The 23243-nt window shown below is 38.5% G+C and overlaps 1 protein-coding gene across 1 annotated transcript in view; it reads right to left on the bottom strand.

Moving 5' to 3' along the window:
• DNAJC1 (DnaJ heat shock protein family (Hsp40) member C1) overlaps positions 1-23243 on the bottom strand; it is a 103692-nt gene that overhangs the window by 30395 nt on the left and 50054 nt on the right. The window contains exons 7-8 of the mRNA XM_084281325.1: positions 17546-17636; positions 7478-7644 (exon numbers count right to left, since the gene is read on the bottom strand). Coding sequence (XP_084137451.1) covers positions 7478-7644; positions 17546-17636 — 258 coding nt within the window. The remainder of the gene's footprint in view (positions 1-7477; positions 7645-17545; positions 17637-23243) is intronic.

Here is a 23243-nt window from a genome sequence, read left to right as displayed (position 1 = left end):
CATACTGTTTTATTGAGCCACTTTGATCTTTTCACATGGATAACCACTCTCAAGTCTGGCTTACTGCATGTAGTGCACATCCCTAAGCTATTGTAAGAAGGAGGAAAAAAACCCACAACTTAACAACCTTTCAAATGAGTGAAGCATGACAATCGCAAGAAAAAGTCTGATGGCAAAATGATTTGTGAAAGAGTAACTTTTCCCTCAGACAAACAGAAATGAACGTTACACATCACTTTATTGTATGTCCATGCAACAAGCAGAAGAGGGAGACAGATGCCATCCAGGTTCACATCAATGATGTGTTATGGAGGAAAATACAACTTTCCAAAATGGAAAATGAGTTGAATGACAGTCAGAAACAATTCACTCATGGTACAAGCATTTTCCCAGTGAGCTTATTACAAATCATATGACACAAACATCCGTATATAGACATACAAATGTGTCTTAGAAGCTACTACAGCCAGCAACATATATTCTCAATTTCTTTGCACAGTTTATGAATCTGTTGCTCTTTACTACTGTATTAAATGTTTATTTTACATTGCAGCTACATACTAGATGTCATGGGGAGGAAGCATACCTCATCACAGCTTGTTCAGGTCAAACACCTTACCCAGACAGTACACCTGCAAACTGCCTGTCAGTCCCTAAAATGTTAACCCCATCTGTAGCAGAATAGAATTCAAAAAATTAGCTTATGGACCAATGAGATGAGATTCAGCAATACTGAACCTCCAAGTATAAGCGTAGAAAAACAAATTACTTACCTTTTAAGAACAGTTCTTCAAGATGTTTTCATTTCTGTGATTCTTATTTCTGAAAGGATGTACATACAGCTTTTGTTCCCTTAGCAGTGTCTCCGAGGACACAGCTTCTACATAACGTTATGTAGCAGGTACAAAAGCATAGATGGAATAGGCCTAGTCTCATTCAATGGAAATCTGAAGGAAGACTTTCATGGAAAGTCAAAGAAAGACGCAGCTTCCATCAGAGGGGTAGCTGAATTTGGGGATCCATACAGTCCAACAAACATACAACCAATTCAAACTATAGTAAACAAACACACATCATACGTATTTCTTCTTTAATAATTTGCCAACACAGACTGGTAGAAAAAGCTGGTTTACAGAAATTAAACTAGCAGGAATCCACAAGGATTTCTTGTGTTAAGATACACAAAGCAATCAATGACTGTAAACATGTGCTCTTAACTCCCAGGCAACTCATCCACAGAACTAAGGATTGGAGTTCCTACTTAGAGAAAGGGGGTGAAAATATGCTCCAGTGTGTAAGGAAGAATTCAGAGTTTCAATTCCTTACACAGAAGCGAAAAGCTGAGCATATTTGCAGAAGAGATCTGTTACAGAAATATAAAAGTAAACATAATGCAGATGTACTAAATAATAGAGAAAGAGAGAATCAATAGGCATAAAAACATACAGCAAGAGAAACTTGGCAACTGGGAAGTCATGAAGCTTAGGAATCCAGTACTGGCAGATGAATAAATCTGACATACAAGATGCAAATTACTTCTGTAAAAATTTTAGGTCTGTATGAAAAAGGAGAGGGAGTATTCTCTACAGGCTTTCAACCAACTAATGGAGTGAGAAAATCTGCAGCACAGAATAAACAAACAAATGACAGAAGGAACTTTTTTCACTATTTTGACACTAATGTCAATGTGTTGCCCTAACTTCACCCGGAACACAATCCTTCTCATCTCAGTCTGCCAGGCAAGGCAGATTTTCAAGTACGGAGTCCAATTTACAACATTTCTTCTGTCAACTCAGTTCTAAGATGAAAACTATACATTTTCAAGCCACTGTTTTTTAATAAACTTTACCAGAACTTAATTACACTGCTACTAAGAACCCTGACCTCTAAGTAGCAGGAATCTTAACAATAGACATTGTCCTGGTTTCAGTTAGCACAGAATTAATTTTCTTCCTAGTAGCTGGTGGAATGCTGTGTTTTGGCTTAGAATGAGAAGAGTGCTGATAACACCCCGATGCTTTAATTGTTGCAGAGCAGTGCTTATACTAAGCCAAGGACATCTCAGCCTTTGCTCTGTCCTGCCAACAGGCAGGCTGGGGGGTGCAGTAAGAGCTGGGAGGGGACAGACCCAGGACAGGTGACCCAAACTAGCCAAAGGGGTATTCCATACCATCTGACGTCATGCTAAACAATATATAGGGGTGGCTAGCCGGGGGGAGGGGGCCGGACTGCTCGGGGTTAGGCTGGGCATCGGTCAGCGGGTGGTGAGCAATTGCATTGTGCATCACTTGTTTGTACATACTATTATTACTTTCGTATTATCCCCATTGTATCATCATTATTATTATTGTTATTATTATTGTTGTTATTTTTTTTTCCTGTCTTATTAAACTGTCTTTATCTCAACTCACGGGCTTCACTTTCCATTTCTCTCCCCCGTCCCAGAGAGGGAGGGGGGAGGGTGAGCGAACGGCTGCGTGGTGTTTAGCTGCCGGTCGGGTTAAACCACGACAGTCTTTTTGGCGCCCAACGTGGGGCCCGAAAGGTTGAGATAACGGCAGATCTGATCAGAGTGTGTTAAACTAAAATTGGTGTAAGGATTAGACCTGCTTAATAGTCACTTGTCATGATGCTGATTGCTTTAATCACAACTCTGCTGCGCCTGTTTTCCAAATTGAGTATTATAGTACATTATTTTCCGTATTTGCTCTCTGTAGTGTTGTTTCTCCTCTCCGGGCCCTGGTTTCAGACCATTATGGTACTAAGTGTTATAGCAATGGCTTATGAGACGATAAGATATCTGGTCATGACTCTAACTTGGTATTTATACTCAGTAACATCGTGGACTCTGTACTTTGGAAACAGCATCTTGGGAACTATTAGCAATTATACCTATTGTTTTTCTCCATTAGAGAGTCAATCTGTGGAGGGGAAAGGGGAGGATATTTTTCCTTACTTGCTTACTCTCCCTTTCTCCTTCACCACCCCTGTATCCTCCTGGGTCACTCTGCCTTCCTCCTTCACCACCCTCTTATCCCCTGAGCTTGTCACAATAGCTCTCCAAGATATTGAATATTTCTGGAATACTCAGAATACCATAGTCTTGTTGTTCTGCCTCATGAATGCACTTCAGATTCTGCTTAAAGTTAAACAACTACTTATGAAGCTCATCCGGAGATCTGCCCGGAGGCAGTATAGTTGTGGAGTGACAGGGGGATCTCAGCAGTTGACTGTATTGGAGGCTGAAGTGAGTCTGACTGGGAATGAGTGGGAAAAGCACCGCATTGTGACTGGTCCGGATGCTCCATGTATCCTTGGCATAGACTATCTTAGAAGAGGATACTGCAAGGACCCAAAAGGGTTCCGGTGGGCTTTTGGTATTGCTGCCTTAGAGACAGAGGGCATTAAACAATTATCTACCTTGCCTGGTCTCTCAGAGGACCCCTCTGTTGTGGGGTTGCTGAGGGTCGAAGAACAGCAAGTGCCAATTGCTACCACAACTGTGCACCGGCGGCAATATCGCACCAACCGAGACTCCCTGATTCCCATCCATAAGCTAATTCGTCAATTGGAGAGCCAAGGAGTGATCAGCAAGACTCATTCACCTTTCAATAGTCCCATATGGCCAGTGCGAAAGTCTAATGGCGAGTGGAGACTAACAGTGGACTATCGCGGCTTGAACGAAGTCACGCCACCACTGAGTGCTGCAGTGCCGGACATGCTGGAACTTCAGTATGAACTTGAATCGAAGGCAGCCAAGTGGTACGCCACAATTGATATCGCTAATGCATTTTTCTCCATCCCTCTAGCAGCAGAGTGCAGGCCACAATTTGCCTTCACTTGGAGGGGAGTCCAATATACTTGGAATAGGCTGCCCCAGGGGTGGAAACACAGCCCTACCATTTGCCATGGGCTGATCCAGTCTGCACTAGAGCAGGGGGAAGCTCCTGAACACCTGCAGTACATCGATGACATTATTGTGTGGGGTGACACAGCAGAGGAAGTTTTCGAGAAAGGGAAGAAAATAGTCCAAATCCTTCTGAAAGCCGGTTTTGCCATAAAACAAAATAAAGTCAAAGGACCTGCACGGGAGATCCAGTTTTTAGGAATAAAATGGCAAGATGGACGTCGTCAAATCCCAATGGATGTGATCAACAAAATAACAGCTATGTCTCCACCAACTAACAAAAAAGAAACACAGACTTTCCTAGGTGTTGTGGGGTTTTGGAGAATGCACATCCCAAATTACAGTCTGATTGTAAACCCACTCTACCAAGTAACTCGCAAGAAGAATGAGTTTGAATGGGGCCCTGAACAACGACAAGCCTTTGAACAAATCAAGCAGGAAATAGTCCATGCAGTAGCCCTTGGGCCAGTTCGAACAGGACCAGATGTAAAGAATGTGCTCTACACTGCAGCCGGGGAGAACGGCCCCACCTGGAGCCTCTGGCAGAAAGAACCTGGGGAAACTCGAGGTCGGCCTCTGGGGTTTTGGAGTCGGGGATACAGAGGATCTGAGGCCCGCTATACTCCAACTGAAAAGGAGATATTGGCAGCATATGAAGGAGTTCGATCTGCTTCGGAGGTGGTCGGTACTGAAGCGCAGCTCCTCCTAGCACCCCGATTACCGGTACTAGGCTGGATGTTCAAGGGAAGGGTCCCCTCTACGCATCATGCAACTGATGCTACATGGAGCAAGTGGGTTGCACTGATTACTCAGCGGGCTCGAATAGGAAACCCCAGTCGCCCAGGAATATTGGAAGTGATCATGGACTGGCCAGAAGGCAAATACTTTGGGATATCATCAGAGGAGGAGGTGGGTCGTGCTGAAGAAGCCCCACTGTACAACCAGTTGCCAGAGAATGAAAAGAAATATGCCCTGTTCACTGATGGGTCCTGTCGTATTGTGGGGAAGCATCGGAGATGGAAGGCTGCTGTATGGAGTCCTACGCGACGAGTTGCAGAAGCTGCTGAGGGAGAAGGTGAATCGAGTCAGTTTGCAGAAGTGAAAGCCATTCAGCTGGCTTTAGACATTGCTGAACGAGAAAAATGGCCAGTTCTCTATCTCTACACCGATTCATGGATGGTAGCAAATGCCCTGTGGGGATGGTTACAGCAATGGAAGCAAAACAACTGGCAGCGTAGGGGCAAACCTATCTGGGCTGCTGCATTGTGGCAAGATATTGCTGCTCGGGTAGAGAACCTGGCTGTGAAAGTACGCCACGTAGATGCTCATGTGCCCAAGAATCGGGCTACTGAAGAACATCAAAACAACCAGCAGGTGGATCAGGCTGCTAAGATTGAAGTAGCTCAGGTGGACCTGGATTGGCAGCATAAAGGTGAATTATTTATAGCCCGATGGGCCCATGACACCTCAGGCCATCAAGGTAGAGATGCAACATACAGATGGGCTCGTGATCGAGGGGTGGACTTGACCATGGACGCTATAGCACAGGTTATTCATGACTGTGAAACATGTGCTGCAATCAAGCAAGCCAAACGGTCAAAGCCTCTTTGGTATGGAGGACGATGGCTGAAATATAAATATGGAGAGGCCTGGCAGATTGATTACATCACACTCCCTCAAACTCGCAATGGCAAGCGCCACGTACTTACAATGGTGGAAGCAACCACCGGATGGCTGGAAACATATCCTGTGCCTCATGCTACCGCCCGGAACACCATCCTGGGCCTTGAAAAGCAAGTCCTATGGCGACATGGCACCCCAGAAAGAATAGAATCAGATAATGGGACTCACTTCCGAAACAACCTTATAGACACTTGGGCCAAAGAACATGGTATTGAATGGGTGTATCACATCCCCTATCATGCACCAGCCTCCGGGAAAGTTGAACGATACAATGGCCTGTTAAAGACTACCTTGAAAGCAATGGGCGCTGGGACGTTCAAAAACTGGGATACGCATTTGGCAAAGGCCACCTGGTTAGTCAATACTAGGGGATCTACCAACCGAGCTGGACCTGCCCAATCAAACCTGTTACGTACTGTAGATGGGGATAAAGTTCCTGTAGTGCATGTAAAAAATATGCTGGGTAAAACAGTCTGGGCTACTCCTGCCTCAGGAAAAGGCAAACCTATTCGTGGAATTGTTTTCGCTCAGGGACCTGGATATACTTGGTGGGTGATGCAAAAGAACGGAGAGGTCCGGTGTGTACCTCAAGGAGATTTAATACTGGGTGAGAATAGCCCATGAACTGAATTGCACCATGTTAAATAGTATATTATACTGTATGTTATCACTACCATGATTACTATAGGTGACTAATTAGAATGTATGGAAAAGAGTGTAACCTGAGCATGACATAAATGGTATGGAATAAGGGGTGGATAGATGTCCTGGTTTCAGTTAGCACAGAATTAATTTTCTTCCTAGTAGCTGGTGGAATGCTGTGTTTTGGCTTAGAATGAGAAGAGTGCTGATAACACCCCGATGCTTTAATTGTTGCAGAGCAGTGCTTATACTAAGCCAAGGACATCTCAGCCTTTGCTCTGTCCTGCCAACAGGCAGGCTGGGGGGTGCAGTAAGAGCTGGGAGGGGACAGACCCAGGACAGGTGACCCAAACTAGCCAAAGGGGTATTCCATACCATCTGACGTCATGCTAAACAATATATAGGGGTGGCTAGCCGGGGGGAGGGGGCCGGACTGCTCGGGGTTAGGCTGGGCATCGGTCAGCGGGTGGTGAGCAATTGCATTGTGCATCACTTGTTTGTACATACTATTATTACTTTCGTATTATCCCCATTGTATCATCATTATTATTATTGTTATTATTATTGTTGTTATTTTTTTTTCCTGTCTTATTAAACTGTCTTTATCTCAACTCACGGGCTTCACTTTCCATTTCTCTCCCCCGTCCCAGAGAGGGAGGGGGGAGGGTGAGCGAACGGCTGCGTGGTGTTTAGCTGCCGGTCGGGTTAAACCACGACAGACATATGTCATATTGTTAGGACTTCTTCACGTACAGTTAGGACACTTCAAATGTACGAAGTACATAAGCAGTTCCATAATCAAAAGGTACTACTCCTGGATATTATGAAGGCTTATTCTTTCCTTTTTTTTTTTTTTTTTTTTTTCCCAATAGAGAAGCTATTCTGACAAGCAAAATGTTATTAACTGCAATTAAGAGAAAGAACCAAACCTCATGTAACTTGACGGCACTATGTTCCAATAATTTCTAGTGACCAAGAATAGTATTTATATTAGAAATCATAGAGAGCTTTCATATGTTTTAATTAACTACATCCCATTATAACAACATTTCCAGTATCATTACACAAATTATATTGAACATCGATATAGTCTTTTCCATTATGTCTCTGCTTGAAAATTGAAACTTCTCTAGACTTCAGTGGTATACAAATATTGTAGTGGCATTCATACACCATGCCTCTTAAGAGGCAAGGAAATGAATCAATATTTAAAATAGATAACTACATTAAAGATTTTGAACTTGCCTTCTTTTTGTGTGCTCTGTTCCTGTTTCCCAACCAGTCATCCATCTGTTCCTCAATCTCTTCAATAGAAACTCCATGGTCATATGATGGTATGTATGCATTTGATTCCTGAACTGTGTATACAGGGAATTCAGATTTTGGTTTCTTGACTTTAGGCTTCTTCTCCTCTGCACAAAAACAAAAAAGAAAAAAGAAAACCAATGCTAAAAATACTGCAGAGAAGTATACGTCAGAAGCAGGCTTATCTCCCCAACTTCTAATGCTATATTCAATTTTCATTTTGGAAGAGGCTTAAATTTCTTTTTTAAAAAGGCAGCTTAGTAATTTGCATAACCATTTTATTTTTATGAAAAGTAAATAGCAACGTATATACTTAGCCCCTCTTCTACCTGCAACTATGACTTAAAGTGCCAAATGAGGAGCACCTCAAAAAAAGCAGTTAGCTCTTGTCATCTGACAATTAAAATTAGTAGAGGCGAAAGCATAGGCAGCTGTTACAAGATTTCCAAAGTCCTGCTGGCTTCAAAGAAAAACAAAAAGAAACAGCAACGGCAGAAAAGTGAGTTTTAGATAATTCTGTACTGCTTTATGGTTAGATGTGTTGAGTAAAAGCTTCTGAACCAACAGACAGCTTTGCTGTTATTGGATTCCTCTAAGTACAGATAGCTCTGTTGTATCACTTAAACTTAAAGGACTTTTTAAATACTGCACCTCATTTCCCATAGTGACCACTGTTTTCTGCTCTCACTGTCCTTCAAATGATATTAAATGGGATTGGCAAACTTAGGGACAATAGGGAAGGAGGAACAACAACAACCTAAATCCCAGTAACTGAACACAGCTCCACCATACAAGTGGATCTCAAAAGAAAGCTTTACGATTGACTAAAGACTGCCGTAACTTTAGGAAAGACAGGAAGAGGATTGGAAAAGAGAAGCATAAAGACCCAGAAAGCATTCAGAAGCCTCAGGTATACCTTTTTTTTTGTTTGTTTGTTTAAATATGCTGTACTCACAATACCTGGATGTTCCTAAAGATGCAATCAACAAACTGAAAGAGCTGATCTAATGGCTGGCTGCAGCCAAAAGAGGAAAGTTGTACACTGCTTTCACCTTTCTACTCCCTACTGTGTGCCTGTGTGCTCCTCTCTTCTCTTTCTGCTTTGACAGTCATTCAACCACTTCATAAACATATTCCATTCACTAATCTAGTAGAAAATTACCCCTTTACACTCAACAAAAAGAAAATATCTAAGTCAGTTAAAGGTGGTAGGAATGGAAGAGGAGAGACAGGAACACTCAGCTATGAGATCAGCTTTTATCTGCCTTTTTTTTTCCTCTCATGAAAATCTTCTTTTACAAATTCCTAAAGAGGACAGGGAAACTGCTCCCTACAGAGTGTAATGCAGAATTCCTTTTCCTAACGTTATAGGTACAAGGAGAGCCTGGTGATTATATCCCATGTACCTGGCAAGCTCCTAGGAATTGAACACTTAAGAAAAAAACAACTGGAGTGAGAATAGTTCCATGGCACCTTCCAGAGGTCATAAGAAACAGATCAGAAAAGTCATGACCTTTTAAATTTATTTTGTTCTGAGAACTTCTGTGAAAATCTCTAACTTTGCCTGTAACTGTTGTCAAATTACTCTCAATAAATATTAAGTAAAGACCTCATCCCTAGATTGTTTTGGCATCTTTCTTTAGGAATTCATAGTAAATATAATTAAATTACGTACAATCAGAAAAAAAAAAAAAAAAAGATAACAAAAAAACAGAACTAAAAAAAGCCCCAAAATGTTAACCAGCATTCCTGTCATTGTCCAGATGAGAGAAATTTTCATTAAAGACAATACCTGTGCAAAATTCTTTTTGTCTATTGCAAAAGGTAATTTTCACAACCAAGCCATAGACATCAACTGTTATCTCATTTTTCTCCAAAGCAGCCACATGTAATAACTTCTGGAGTCAGCACTAAGATTTACAGGGACAAGTAACAACAACTTCGCTGACTATTTACTACAAACACATCAACTGACAAAAATGTTCTAGAAAGTTGCCTGAAGTGACAATTTTTACCAATGTATTTCAATCCTGCAAAATAATCAAGTATACAGTGAGTGGTCATTTGGGATTACTGAACAGTGAACACATACTCAGACAGTTGGTTTTCCTGTATTTTGTACCTCATCAGTTACTGTTTGCTGATTTTCCCTCTCAAAGGACACAAATAGATAAAGCCTGGGTAGTTACAGCTTTAACTTCTAAAAATGTAGAGTCTAGGCTCTTTTATATTTCCAGAAGTAATTCTGCAACAGTATTTCCAGAGGGCACTGCACCCCAATTTAAAATCTAGTATCGAAGACAGTATCTAGGCTTTCTTCAGGCAGATAAGCAAGGAAGACCTAATACAGATAAGACATCCTTCTGATTGTTAACTACTAAAGGAAAGAGAAATCCTGCCTAAAGATGGCTGTACATTCTCAAACAAGCACTCAACTAGAATTAAGAAACCTGTCTCCACTATCTCCCATGCAGATACTAAAAGATGAAAGAGTTTTGGCCTACCCCCTACATACCACAATGGCTGTCAGACACAATGAATTTTTTTAAAAAATAAATAAAACTGAAGTCGCAGCACCTTTGACACAGGGCTCTTTGTAACTCACTGAAAACAGCTTCACCTCCTAATTTCAAAAGCCACATTTCAGAACAGGAAAGCACACAGTTTGAATGGCAACACCATACAGGATTTCAGATAGGGGAATATTTACTATTTTAAAATAATGGCACATTAAGAGTTTTGGTGAAACGCTAACGGCCTTCAAGTACTGCCAGTAAAAACTTGGTCGGTGTGAGTTACGAAGAATGCTGTTCAGAAGCAATGACGTGTAATGTTTCTAAAGCTCCCACTTAGGGCAGCGGAGCACTGTTCTTTCAGGTGAAGACGGAGGAAGCAAACCAGATCGCTGAAATTTCATTTAGCTGAGCATCAGAAGTCCACAGCAGACACCTTGGATGAAAACGTATCGGTTTCTACGTTATCTTTTCATTATCAGCACTTTAACTGGCAGGCCAAAAGACACTTCTGACCTTACTTGCTGCTTTCCTCTGAAGAGAATAAGGATCAGGTTTTCTATACAGCAAATGATGCCTATAGAGCTGAATCCTACAACTGCTGAGGTCTGGCAGACAACCAGGAAGCTGGTGCTGCTGCCACCACCACAACCTAAGCCAAGGATGTGTTTGATGGTGCTGACAGTAGCAACAATTGCAGCCATGATTCGAAGTTTGAAAATGCAGATCTTCCCTTAATATTAATTATACTGACCTATAAACCTAACTGAAAGGTAGGAAAAACATACAAAGAAGGATTTGAAAGATTCCTCCCAGTTTTGTGACAGCCTGCCCACTATCCACTGGAGACCTAATTAGAGCACTATGTCCCACACGGGCACCAACATCCAGTGGGCCTTAATTAAGACCAGAGTTACTGGTGCTCATACAACTATGATGTAGAGAGAAACAGCCTTGGTGAAACCAGGGCCAGACGTCAGGCTCAACAGGATAATTCCCACTCTCACTACTATTTTCTGAGAACATTATGTATTTTAATTCCCAAATTACAGTGTACTAACTCTTCTAGTTTATTAGGTAGAATAAAAAAGAAACAGGCAACAACAGAAAGTAAATGGATAATGCAATAGCATAAGCACCACGCTAATCGTTTGATACCTACTACTACTATTTAAAATGATCAGCATTTTCCATGAGTTTCCATGAGTTGGCTTTTCTGTACTTCTAGTCTTTGTAGCAGGAGAAATTTTGATCTATCATTTGCTGAATTCATACTGCAAGGATACTAATTTTCTGTATTTTCCACCTTTAGAACTATGGAGTTCTTCACCAAAAGACTAAATCTGCCTGTGTATTTAACATCTTAGGGTAAAAAAATAAAAATAATAAAAAAATGCTCCCTATGTTTAAACAGCATATAAGATACTTGACGCTGAGATCCCCAGACCTAAACCATAGCAATTAGCTAACTCTCTTACCTGTATAGTACTTAATGCTTCTAAAGGCCTCCAGTACTGGCTATATGCTTTGCTGATTTATAATGATTCACATATGGAAGTCTGATGAATGACTTACACATAATCGGATACTTTGGACTTCCTTGCTAGTCCTTTTACCTTGTTATCATGTTAATTTTACCTCATCAGTGGAAGAGTTAACTGGGGCTAAGGGCTATTTACTTTAAGATCCACCAGCTGCCATTTTCAGAAGATAAGGAATCAGCCAGCATTTTGGATCAAGAGTGCCATGTAATAAAACAATAGTGCTTTTTTCATAAAAACAAAACAAAACAGGGATACGTATTTCAAAGTTTTCTGAAAACTATATCCTGATTTTACCTGCCAGCTGATATAACCCTAAAGAATTCAAAGAGCATTTACCAGTTCCACAGAAAAAAGACTACTTCATATAGGAAAGAAGGAAAAAGAAAAAAAAAAAAAAAAAAAGCAATCCACACAAGTGCTGAGCCTCTACAATGAAGTATGACATGTTAAGCCGGAGTTCTCTCTCTCAGCAAGACTTAAAAGCCTTACATTTCAGCATCAGTAAGAACTCACGGAAGAAATAGTCAAAAAAAGACAATGATGTCTTGAAAGTCACAGAAAGGGGACACTGACTGCTATGTTGTATGTTGATAAGCAAAAAATGTGACCACAATCACAGGTAGACAGCAAGCATCTTTCCGGCAAGTCACTGAGATACTGCATTGAGATCTCTCTTTCTTTCAATACTGTTCTCTTACCTATGTAACTACTAAAGACAAGCAAAGCAGTTACAGCATTAAAATTTGCTTAAAACATGTCAGAAAAATTCACTTGCATGTAGATATATATCCAATATATATCTATTTTGGATCCAATAGATCCAAAAGTCTGGAAAAAATGTTGTCCCCAAGTTTTTGCTGTCTATTGAAAAAATGGACCATACTAATTTAAAACTAAAGCAATTATGGAGCAAACAATCACGTGTTAAAAAAAATACACATATCAGTATTCGTAATAAAATCAACGGGATCACATGAATGCATCACCAGTAACAGCCATATATACATGCGCCACATGAAGACCTGGAACTTAGTTTTTTGAGCAAACTGATTAAAAACTTAGTAATTAATGCATCCTCAACTACAAAAAAAGGCCCACAAGCTAAAAGACTTGATGTCTTTCATCTTTTCTGTAAATATCTATCCTTCCCCCAACTTTCTGTTCCCTCTAAATACCTCAACTCAATACCTCAATACGAAAGGGTTAGAAGTACACATCTAAATATTTAAGAATTAATCTGCCTTGCAGCAAACATAAAAGGAGACACGTCTCTTTCAAATGAACCTCATAACACTGCCTGTTAGCTGAATATTTATTTTCTGTAAAATCTGAAGGAAGTTTTGCAGGGAGAGGTATCACAGAGACTAGCTGATCCAACTGGAAAAAGCACATGAGCCACAAGTTCAGAATTCCTTCAGCAGGCCTGCCAAAACAATCAGTGAAACAGATGATACTTAGTTTGCCATAATTAGGCTTCAGAGGTAACAATTAAGTGATCAGAACATTCACACCCACGCTAACCAAAAAAGCATGCATTATATGAATTAATTTTCTCTGAACCTGTCTGTCAGCAAATCATTGCTGAGCAGGCATGTGAACACTGCATTTTGGCAGGGATTAATACTAAACACAATTATCCAAGATACTTGTCAATTATTTGGAAATAAATGAAAAGTCATCTTCAGCATATTTTTGGATTACATAAATTTGGGCAAAACCATTTAAAATGAATAGGAACATACTGCAAGATGTAGGGACGTGGACTGGCTGGCAGTCTGGGATTATTCAAACCAAAAGTATTTTGGATCACACTGCTTAGGACCTTAGGCCATATCTGCACTTAAGAGGGACTGTGTGCAAAGAAGCTTTGATGTAAAAGCTCACAGTTATTTCAAGTGATCTGAAATGTGCTATCAGAGCTGGGGAAATAATGCGATCTGTGACTCTGTAAACACAACACTAATAACAGCAGAAATATGATTTTATAATCAGATGGCAAATGTTAGAATGCTATACACAAAAGCCGGTGTCCAATACCTACAGCTACACTAGAAAACAACTCAGTACAGAAAAGCCACAGAAATTAAGGGCTAAAGAAATGCTTTTCATAAAGAAAACCTGCAGATATATACAAGTTATTTTTTCAAGCAGAGACAATTGCTGCTGATGAAAACCTGAAAGCTATAGCTAGAGAAATCCATACTGCAATTAAGATATACCTATGTAACAGTAAAATTCTGTAAACTAGCCACGAGGAATGGAAGCCTTCTCAAAGTCTTCTGATCAATGTTGTATCTTGCATAACAACATGCCAAAAGCTAAAACACATCACTGATACCTGGTTATCTCCAGACAACTGCAAGATAATGATAATCAGTATTTTTCACTGATTTGTACCTGTAAGGGCCTGAAAAAAAAACACATTAGACTAAATGATCTAGTGATGTCTTTAACCCCTAAGTTTTATGAAACAATGTAAAAAGCTACCCAAACAACTTGCTATATTCTAAAATGTCTTGAAAGGGAGAACCACCCAAACTTTACTAAACTTAATGAAATCAAGGTTTCAGTACCACTCGGGAATTTTCATGGCAGTAAGGCAGTCACATCTTACTATAAAGCCCCATACAGAGAGATAAATACCATTATCAATACCATTCTAAAACCAGAACACAGAAAGAAGGCTGGTCACACACCTACAGGTGTATACATGTAACTTTTTATTTTAGTTCAAGCTTGAATTATAAGAGTGAATAAAATACAAAAACAAACAAAAAAAACATACTACTCAATGTGGCTTATAACTAGAAAGAAGCTCATTTCTTGCCATGGATTATTACAGATGCCTCGTACATCTGGGCAAGAATTCTGGATTTAAAGGGTTTTCAAATATGTCTGGTAAATGAGAAGTTCACCTACAATATCTAGCAGCAGCTTTTTATTTAAAAAGTTGTATTAAAATCCAAGTTTAAGCCCTCCTATTGGAGGGCAGGGAAAACAAGCGTAAACAAGAACAGAGAGTAAGAGAACTACCAAAGTTAAGCAGTTAAGCATAAAAAAATAAAATAGATGGGTTTTCCCTCAAAACTGATGCAGCTGAAAGAAGCACTCTGTATTCCATGAGAAGCCAGTACAACTGCTGGAATCAGTCTTGATAAATACTGAAACTTTGCAATTTAAGTTTAAACACTGGCTGAGTCTACTGTCCTGACAATGTATGCTTACATCTCCACAGCTTAATGACTATCCAGATCAGTTAATATATATTCTATTTTACATCCCATGACTACAAAGAACAGGACTATTGTAACAGAATCATTGCCTGATGCAGGGATTATATGCAAGTGTGACAGTACTGGAAAAGGAAAAGTTAACAGCAAGTTGTATTAATTTCAATAATTGCTTAATAATTTGTATTAAGTGTTTTCTTTTAAAAAAGGAATTTTGTGTTCTGGTACCTGAATGTGAAAAGGACACCAAAACTGTAAGGCAAACCATTTCTATTTTTGTAGATGAAACTCACAGTTATCTCTAATTGCACACAAAATACATTTCCTACAAATACAGCCTGTATTGTAAGTTGCTGTATTTTCTAAGGTGAACTTCTACAGTTGCTCTAGTTTCCTTAGGTAGTAACAAGTGTTTTGAATTGACTGAGAAGTGATAACATAAACAGTGCAAAAGTGCCAAAAAATAAGTCAGTATTATGCACGCTTTTGATTTACCAAGAAATTACTTTTTCCCCACTCCTTACCAAATATAGCACTTCAATGACATCTCAGAGCTGTCCTCTCTCTCTCTCCTACTTTGCAAATTGTATTTTCCTCCTCTGATATCCTTCTCTGGTTTTAGTTCAAGGCGCCTACAGAAGACTGCACAATTTCAGCAGGAAAAGCAGACAGACGTGGGGGTAAACTAGCAATTAGGTCATGAAAAAACAATCACTGTAAAACAGCTATTGCTAATCTGCATGAGATGCATTTACTCAATTAGATAGATGGATCTGTTATTATGAACTCACACTCTACGGATTGTCTCTAAAATTAAGAATGGGAACAAGCGATCACCAAACGCTCATTTGGTGATTTACAACCTCGCCATGCTATTCTGAAGTGTACAATACAGAGCAATATAATGAAATAAGCAAATTTAGCAGATGCTTTGCATGCAAGTTTCAGAGAAAAAAAGGTATTTATTTATTTATATTTTTTTTATTTTTTGTCTACAGATATATCTTCTTGTTCCTCTGGAAGTCCCATTTCTTTTAAAAAATGAGAAATAATGGCTTGTTCTTTTGCCCTGCAAAAGCACTGTGCTGGTTAACCAAATTAATGCTATGCTAAATTTCAAACTCCACTAAGTACAGGTGGTGACTACCAGTCCCTCCTCTTGCTCCATGTGTGTGCCACTGGTTCACCTGACAGGCAGGGGGGTCAGATGCCAGCTCTCATTCTGGTGTGACAGCAGACAGTGATGCTACTGTCACAAGTCACGAGAGGCCTGGGGGGGTTAAGGGCACCAAACCTGCACCTCTCGATGTGGGCACTGCTACTGGCAGGGGCCCACAGAAGAGGAGATGAAACCAGCAAATCCCACGTGACACCTGGCAGATCTGCACAGAGGAGAAACACCAAAGGGTGTTGACTGAAAGTGAAACTCAGCAATTCAGTGAAATGTAGGACCACACACACGATGGTTTTAATGACCTCCTACTTTCACTTGCACTTCTGTTTTCAGAAACTAGTCTTTTTAAAACAATATATACAAAGTACGTAGTAGTTCAAAGATTTCATCTATGCCAAACAATCAAAACATTGCTATCTGACAACAAATTTTTAATAACTGGAGTCAAGACCTATTGCGAGGGCCCATTTTGCGGTAGGTATTTCCTGCGTGATGGCAGGTCTCCCTAACAAGCATTACATGCACTCGTCTGCTAGATTTTGCCTGGGTCCACGGTGCTCACTGAGGTGCTGAACATCAGCCATTTTCTCAAAATAGATTTAGTTACGGATAAGTTAGGAATTATTGCTCAAGCTTCATCATGTTGCTGATTTTACAAAATTAAGCTATTTTGTAAATATAAATAATGCAGCTGTATTTTAAGTGCCTAAAGGCTTATGCATACTCAAAGCTAGGAAATTATTATAGGGCACTCAATGCACTTGTCAGAATAAAGGAACTTAAAAGCATGCACTTAAGTACAGTAAATAAAGCAAGCACGCACACAAACAAAAATCTTTTAAAATTGTCTTCAGAAGAGGGTAGGTTTAATCATTGTCAAAAGGAAATAGCTGAGAGAAGAAAAGGAAGTCACCTATAATTATTCTGAATACTTTATTACATGAAATGCTAATTGCCTTCTCTGGTCTTTTATAAGAGTATAAAGACTTTAAAGACATTTATTTCAACAATAGCATGAATCCATCTCCAAAGTCTGCATCCATGCTTTTGGAAATTCGAGTTATTTTCAATTTCTATTTGTACAAACTCGATTTATATAAAATAGCACAAAATATATCATTTTTAAAAGTTATTTACAGAAAAAAAGTATTACAGGAATACTCAAAACCGAGAGGTCACTTCTGAATATGTATACTTCAAGATCTATGCTTTTGAAATTCCCCTCTCCTGTAAAGCAACATCTCTAGCAAAGTATGCTTTTCTTGCTATATAGTTACAAGTATATAGTTACTATATAGTTATAGTTTTCTTGCTATACATAGTTACTATATAACTATAACCTGAGTTTTATGCTTCTGCAGAAAACAGCCAGCAGAGTACTGCAAAATTAGTCACCAAATTAAAAGCTCATTTAAATTCAACAGCAGTATAGAAATAAATAAAGCACATATTTTAGAAGATTACAAACATAATTTGTTCACATTCATGTCGTGGAGTAGGTACGTTATATTACATCTTGGTTTATTAAGACAGTGATAAAAACTCACTCTGAAGTGTTTCAAGTTCAGCCTTAGCCAGGGCATCTTCTTTCTCCTTCATTTTTGTTTCTTTATATTCTACATATAATTGTCTGGCATCCTTTAAGAAAATGTTGCAATGACATTAGCATCCTTATACAAACAAGTTATTCAACGGCTCTGCTTTAATTTCTCATTTAACCTCACAAAAAGATAAAAAGAAAATTCAAGATACATTTGTTTCTTGAAATACAGAATTTGTCAGTATAGAAATTATTTGCTTAGACTGTAGAACTTTTGTAGAATAAATGTTCTAATAGTGTAATAGTGTTGACATTATAGGTTATGATGCTTATTGACAACCTGAAAAGCAAAATGGTTAGAAAAACATTTCTCATCACTATTTACAACTTTTTAAGAGTCCATGCACCCACTTTGCTCACATCAGCAATCTGGAAGTTCAAAGAAGAAACAAAAGCTTTTAATTAGAGTACTATGTGCAGGGACAAAGGCAATTGCTAGGCAGTGATCTTCTTACCACAAACTCATTAAGTATCACTAACTGCACGTTATGAGAACCAATGTATTTTTTTTTTTTTAGTAACTTCTACATTGCTATTATAGCGTTAAAAAGTTTTTTTTTTTTTTTTTTTTTTTCCCCCTCCAGGGATTAGATTAGATTCTAATGTGAAATCTATTTAGTATATTTACACATAAAATTGGAAGTCCTGTCAAAAATCTCGTAAGATACAAATTTCCAAAATTTGATGAATTAGCAATTATAGATTTGTGTTGAAAGCTTTCCAAACGTGAGCAACCAGATTGCTGAATTAGGAGATATGGAGAGTTTTCTTACTCTCACTTACCAGTTTAAGAGATTTATATACTCATTCAAAATCAAAGAAACTATAATAGAAATACTGAAACAGGCAAACTATTACTTATTATTTCCAAACATGCAGAACATTTCTTGTATTATACCAAAAATAATTACATGATTAGGTTAACCTATTTTTTACTTCTTCACAGTCAAAAATAATTTTTCTCTTGTTATTGCATCACGGTCCCGCTTTTTACACATAATGTATGATTTAAATGTTAATGTAGAAGGTATTGTAAAACCTTGGTAAATACTTTTAGAATTTCAACTAGAATCCCATAAACCTGAAAATAAACTAGTCTTATTAAAAATGAAAAAAATAAAATCTTAATAAATTTTGGAAATAAAAGCTGAGTTAAGCAGACATGACTGCTGCATCTAATGGTGGAAGCCATATAGAAACGTGGCCTCCTGCAAAGGAGGATAACATGACCCAACAATTGTTCTTTGCATTACACTGTGTTATTTATCTACCTCTTCAAAGACATGTGAGGGAGATGGGACAACACGGAGGACAGAATTGTGTCCTAGCTCTGAGCAGAACGCCGTAATGTTTCGGAGAAAGCCCACCAATGTAAGTCAGCACTCCTGAACAACTCTGACAATAACATTACCTCTCCTTCCAAACTACTTTTCCTTACTCTGTCTCTTTACGCTTGGGCACAGTAAACAAGAATATACATTTCTCTGTCAGGATTACATAGGTCACTCTGAGCACAGAAGAAATTTCAAGGAGTTTAAGTAACTTTTCACTACTGGCATACAACAGATGAGGGCATCTCATTTGCTTATGGTTTTGTTTTAGGGAATTAGGAAGAGGTGCTGGTTTTTAGTAAAACCAGGGCTAAAACCATTTAAAAGGGTACACCATGCAGGAGGATTACCATTTACAGCAGATATAAAGGCTTCAAAGAAATATATTCAGTTTATATGTTAAAACATACAATTACAAAATTCGGGTTAGCACTGGTTCTCTCTTCAGTTTACCTGAAATATGAAATCCCTACCACATATGGAAACTTTCCTTGCAGTCTCCAGGTCTGGACTATTTGCATTAGAAACAGAATTAAGAAACAGAAAGAGGCACAGCTGTAATGGTTAACTTCTGCTGCAAGTTGGAGACGTTTGGGTTGTGTGGCCTACACAAGCCTTAGACGTACTGATACGCTAAAAATGCTTTTGTTTAAGGCTATGACTTCAAAATGGCTACAATTAACCGGCATTTAAATTTAACCCATTTGACACTGAAAGCCAATATTTGATGCTAAATTCCGGTGTAAAATCCATTATTGCTTGTGGGATCTCCAGACAGCAGGCACTAGGGGGTAACTGTCAATCTCTCCAGCATGTCAATCACAGAACAATTGGAAATGTGGCTCAGATGAAAATGAGACACAATAGCTGAACAACAAAGAAAACTAGTCAGAAGCACGTAAATGAAATTTAGTGGCATTGTTGCTTTATAGATATCAAATGGATTATCGCTGCAAATGAAGTAATATGCAGGTAACAAATGCAGCACTGATCTTTTATCTTATTAATCACAGGTTATTATTGCTGATACCATAATCACAAAAAACAGGCGTACTGAGCATTTTGAAGAGCCTGTGAAAATGTATACATATAAAGCAAAGCAAAAAATAAATAAGAATTGAATCAAAGTGGATTTTAAAGATTTGAGAACTGAAACCTTTCCACCAAAGCAGAAGAAATAGCTCTACAGGTTGTGAATAGGAATTAAAAGACATACCTGAATAAAGATTTTAGCCACAGACACAGACTATATGGATAAAACACCTGGGAAGTTACAATGAAAGAAACACTAGGAAACAGTTAAAAATAGGAGGTTCTTTAAAGAAAACTTCTGCCTCAGCATAAATCAGACCATTTCATTTTTTTCTCATTATTTTTCAATTGTATCAGTCTAAAAAATTAGTTTTCAAGCATATTCAGTTTCAGTAGTAAATTTCAAAATAAATTTATGTTCAGATTTTTTCCTTTTCCAACCTGATAAACAATCACTTTGCCTCAATGCAAGTATTTTGGAGCCAAAATGATCCGAGAATTACCCTAAAACCAACAAAAAACATGGATACAGCCTCTTCCAACCTACTGCTCCTTCTCCAAGGTTCAGTAATTTTTTCTTGAAGAGCATCTTTTGTCCCCAGCAGTACAAAATATGCACAACCCCAAAATTTTATACTTGATGTGCCCTTCAATAGTTAACAAACAAGTGACATTTTGAACCTTCTGGGGGTGGAAAGGGACAGAGAAAAGGCACAGGCAAATACAAAGCTTGGAATTATTCTAACTATTCCAGCTTACCTAACCAGAACAGAAATATTTTGTTCTCATTTGCAACGGGTTGAGAAGTTTTCAAAAAGAACACAAATACACTACTTTACTGCCAAAGCAGCAATATATGTGTAGTCAAGTAAGAATAATAATGAAGTGGGCAAAGACATGCTGGTTTATTATACTGTGATTCAAATATCCACTTTCCAATAGGAAACAGAATGAGAAGGGAGTGTATTAGAAACTCAGAATTGTGCTACTGGTATTTCTAAATTATATTTCATCTACCAGGTATAGGAAGTTCCTGTGATTACCCTTATAGCTAATTAAAATTTTCAAAAAGTGCTGCAGAAGAAAAATAAAATTGACAGATAAACACTTCATTAATGTATTTTCAATATTTCAACCACAAATAAGAATGAAGAATATTGTGGAATTCTTGTATTTCAGTCCTTCTCAATATGTGAATTGTCTCCTGTTAATAAACTTGAGACTGCCAGGACAAAACTGCACTCATTATTGAGGTATGTACAAATACAGTAATTCTTGATACTGGACTTTTAAGTTTGTTTGTTTTTGTTTTGTTTTGTTTTTAATGATAGATACACTTTTTATTTAAACTGTGCTAATCCTGGAACTAAAATCTTCAGTTCTGAATAAGGCTCAGTCACTCCAACCTCTCCTTGACTTCTGGGAGGGTGACAAGGTTTTGTTGCTCTATTTGCTTTCTGAGTTTTTTTCCTTTCCTTTCTTTTTTTTTTTTTTTTTTCCTCCAGTTTATCTTCCTGGTCTACTTTAGAAAGACTGCAGATTAGAGAAATAAGTGAAACATTGGAAACAACTTGCATTATTGACCATATCTGAATCTTCATTACAGATTTTGTGATAGAACCAGCCTCCCATTCTACATCTCAGGAGTGAGGGGCTAATACAAACAAAATGCACCCCCCTCTTACAGTTAACTGGAAGCTTTCCTACAAGCATATTTAAAATCAGTATAATGAAACCATTTTCTTTGCATTAATCTTAAGTCAATCTACCAATTTAAATATTCACATGAAGTTCTTGAACTGGTTTTTGTCTTTGAGTACAGTGTTCTTGTACAATTTGTACGCGAGTGACATCAGTCACAGAAGAGAGCACATTTGTATACGATTGTTGATGATAAAGGAGTAAAATTAAAATGATTGCAACATCCAACCTTCAATTTGCTATTTGTTTGCAATAAAAATGCCAGGCATTACACCACAGGAAAACCACTTTTTTTGATGGGCTTACACGTCAGTATTATCAACGTGTTATGGCAAGAAATAATGTAAAAAAAGTTAAAACACTGATTTGAATGGTTGTTATTTTTACATGTTTACTCAAAGACAAACCAGTAAATAAATAGGAATTGCATTACTTCCTTCCTTTTAATCAGGAAATTATTTCCTTTGACCTTGGAATAATACTAGGTGTGGCCAGGCAGTTGGAGAGTGGTTCCCAAGCCTCAGATGCAGCAAGTGACCAGCAGCAGGCTGTGCTAATGCAGAATCTGCTGGGTATTCCAGATCCACAGTGGGAAAACAAAGGCAACCAGAAGGAGGAACTGTAGCCAGTGCTGCAAGGCCTCCCTGGGAACCTCATTCATACTCAGCGAAGCCTCACACCCCAAGAGAATGGTTCAATTCATTCAGAGCCAGTATCACCTTGTACTCACAGGCTACACTTGGAGCTACACTCCTTTAAAATGCTGAGATATTCAGACATATTGTGAGTAATTATTTGAAGGAGCAGAACAAACCTGGCTACCACAGAACAACACGCAATTAAAGGCAAATTTGTTTTGTGTCTTATGTTCACTTGAAACTTTTACTACGCAACAAAGCACGTTTTTTCTCCAGAAAACCCCGTTAGAAGTAAATTATTTTTGTTCACTTGCATACATGCAGAACACTTGTTTTACCATCTACTCTCCTCTGACCTTTATCTTATCTTCTAACTGACCTCAGGGTCAAGAGCTTCATCCCTACTTTGGTTCTTGAAATAGCTGTGAAATAGCAAGAAACAGAGCAAATGGGCAATCACTTGTGCCACACATCTTGCATCTGCTCACCCTCCACAACTTTTATCAGCACTGGTGCTGTACAGTGCATTGGAATACCTCAAAACCCTGTAACCTCGGAATTACTGAGATATTTAACCTTTGTGACTTGAACAAATCCCTCTGAAAATATATATTTTAAAGCAGACATTACTAAATGCAGTATTTTTTTTGAATCTCATATTGTGATTTTATATAAAGTCATATGTGAAGACAAAATCAACCACGTAATTGTTGGCTGACCTAATCGAATCTCGTCTAAAAGCTAACTTTGCCAAAAGAGATGCCCTGCTGGCAAAGCCTCTCGAGTTTAATGACACATTGCCAATCCGTTTAAGGCCAGGGCTGAACCATCTCTAAGCAGGTGTTGAAATGTAATCATGGATTAAAAGAAAACCTGAGGAAAAAATGCCAAGAAATTAAACACCTCTGGGTCACTAGTTTGAATCTATTCCAGGCTACTAAAT

This window comes from Netta rufina (assembly GCF_964035555.1).
Source record: "Netta rufina genome assembly, chromosome: 2".
NCBI classification, from domain to species: domain Eukaryota; kingdom Metazoa; phylum Chordata; class Aves; order Anseriformes; family Anatidae; genus Netta; species Netta rufina.
Note: the sequence above shows the minus strand (reverse complement) of the source record. Positions and strands in the feature narration are given on the sequence as shown.